Genomic DNA, 1,114 nt, shown 5'->3' on the forward strand with positions numbered 1-1,114 from the left:
AGTATCACCGTGTTGGTCATGACAGACATGTTAGATGTCTGCCTTATAAAGGATCTAAATTGTCTCGAAGTGTTCGTAAAAAGCACTTTTATTAAAAGAAAACAAAAACAAAACTAAAACTACCCCCCAAAAAAATACGAACTAACATTTAATAGCGTCTTTTGACTCAATTTAACATACTATCTTTATTTTGTTTGTTCCATTCTGCCTGCCAAGCAATCCTCTTCCCCAGTTTGACAATCTTCTAGTACGAAGATCTCTTTGAAACTTTCAGTATTTCTCAAAAAAATCATTTTTACAGACCTCTATGCAAAGCGTACGGATCAGATTAACAAGTAAATTTCCTCTTTGGAAAGTGGTGGCTCAGAATTCCCCACATCGTATGAATGCGATAGTAAAACATGGCGTACGGATAGTGTTAACCGATTGCTCAAGACTCATTTGTTTAATTCTTAGTTATAGTATGTTAGTAAGTGCTGATATGTTTTTTGGGGTTTTTTTCTGTCCTTTTGTGTATTTAGTTAATGTATGGTTGAGAAAGTTCTTCTTTATTTGGTTGAACTGGTTTTTCTTATTATTAATATTATCATTATTATTATCATTATTATTATCATTATTATTATTATTATTATCATCATTATTATCATTATTATTATTATCAGGTGGTCTTCTGGCCCACAGTCTGGCTATCATATCGGACGCAGCTCATTTGTTGACAGACTTTGCCAGTTTCATGATCAGTCTAGTGGCTCTCTACCTGGCTAACAGACCTGCCACTAAGAAACTAAGTTTTGGCTGGTATCGGGCAGGTGAGGACATTGTCTTGTGTGTGTGTTTGTGTACATCTGTCATTGTGTGTGTGTGTGTGTGTGCATTTGTCATTGTGTGTGTGTGTATCTGTCATTGTGTATGTATGTGTGTGTTTGTGCGATATGACCATTTCTGTGAAGACTTGTCGTAAATTTCACTATGCTCTTGTCGACCCTGCGACTACGATCATCTTCATCATTGTATTATTTATTATAGAAAGAAAAAAGTTAAGGATACTTAGATCGCCATCATCATCATCATCACCATCATTTTCACAAACTAATCTCAGCCACCCCCTCAACTG

At 35.5% G+C, this 1,114-nt stretch overlaps 1 protein-coding gene across 1 annotated transcript in view; it reads left to right on the forward strand.

Annotated features, from left to right (window-relative positions):
* LOC101860050 (zinc transporter 2) overlaps nucleotides 1-1,114 on the forward strand; it is a gene marked incomplete in the record, with an annotated part of 19,573 nt that overhangs the window by 11,962 nt on the left and 6,497 nt on the right. Inside the window, 1 exon segment of the mRNA XM_013088252.2 lies at nucleotides 663-809. Within this exon segment, the coding sequence (XP_012943706.1) occupies nucleotides 663-809 (147 nt within the window).

The sequence above is a fragment of the Aplysia californica genome, unplaced genomic scaffold (assembly GCF_000002075.1).
Source record: "Aplysia californica isolate F4 #8 unplaced genomic scaffold, AplCal3.0 scaffold00710, whole genome shotgun sequence".
NCBI classification, from domain to species: Eukaryota; Metazoa; Mollusca; class Gastropoda; order Aplysiida; family Aplysiidae; genus Aplysia; species Aplysia californica.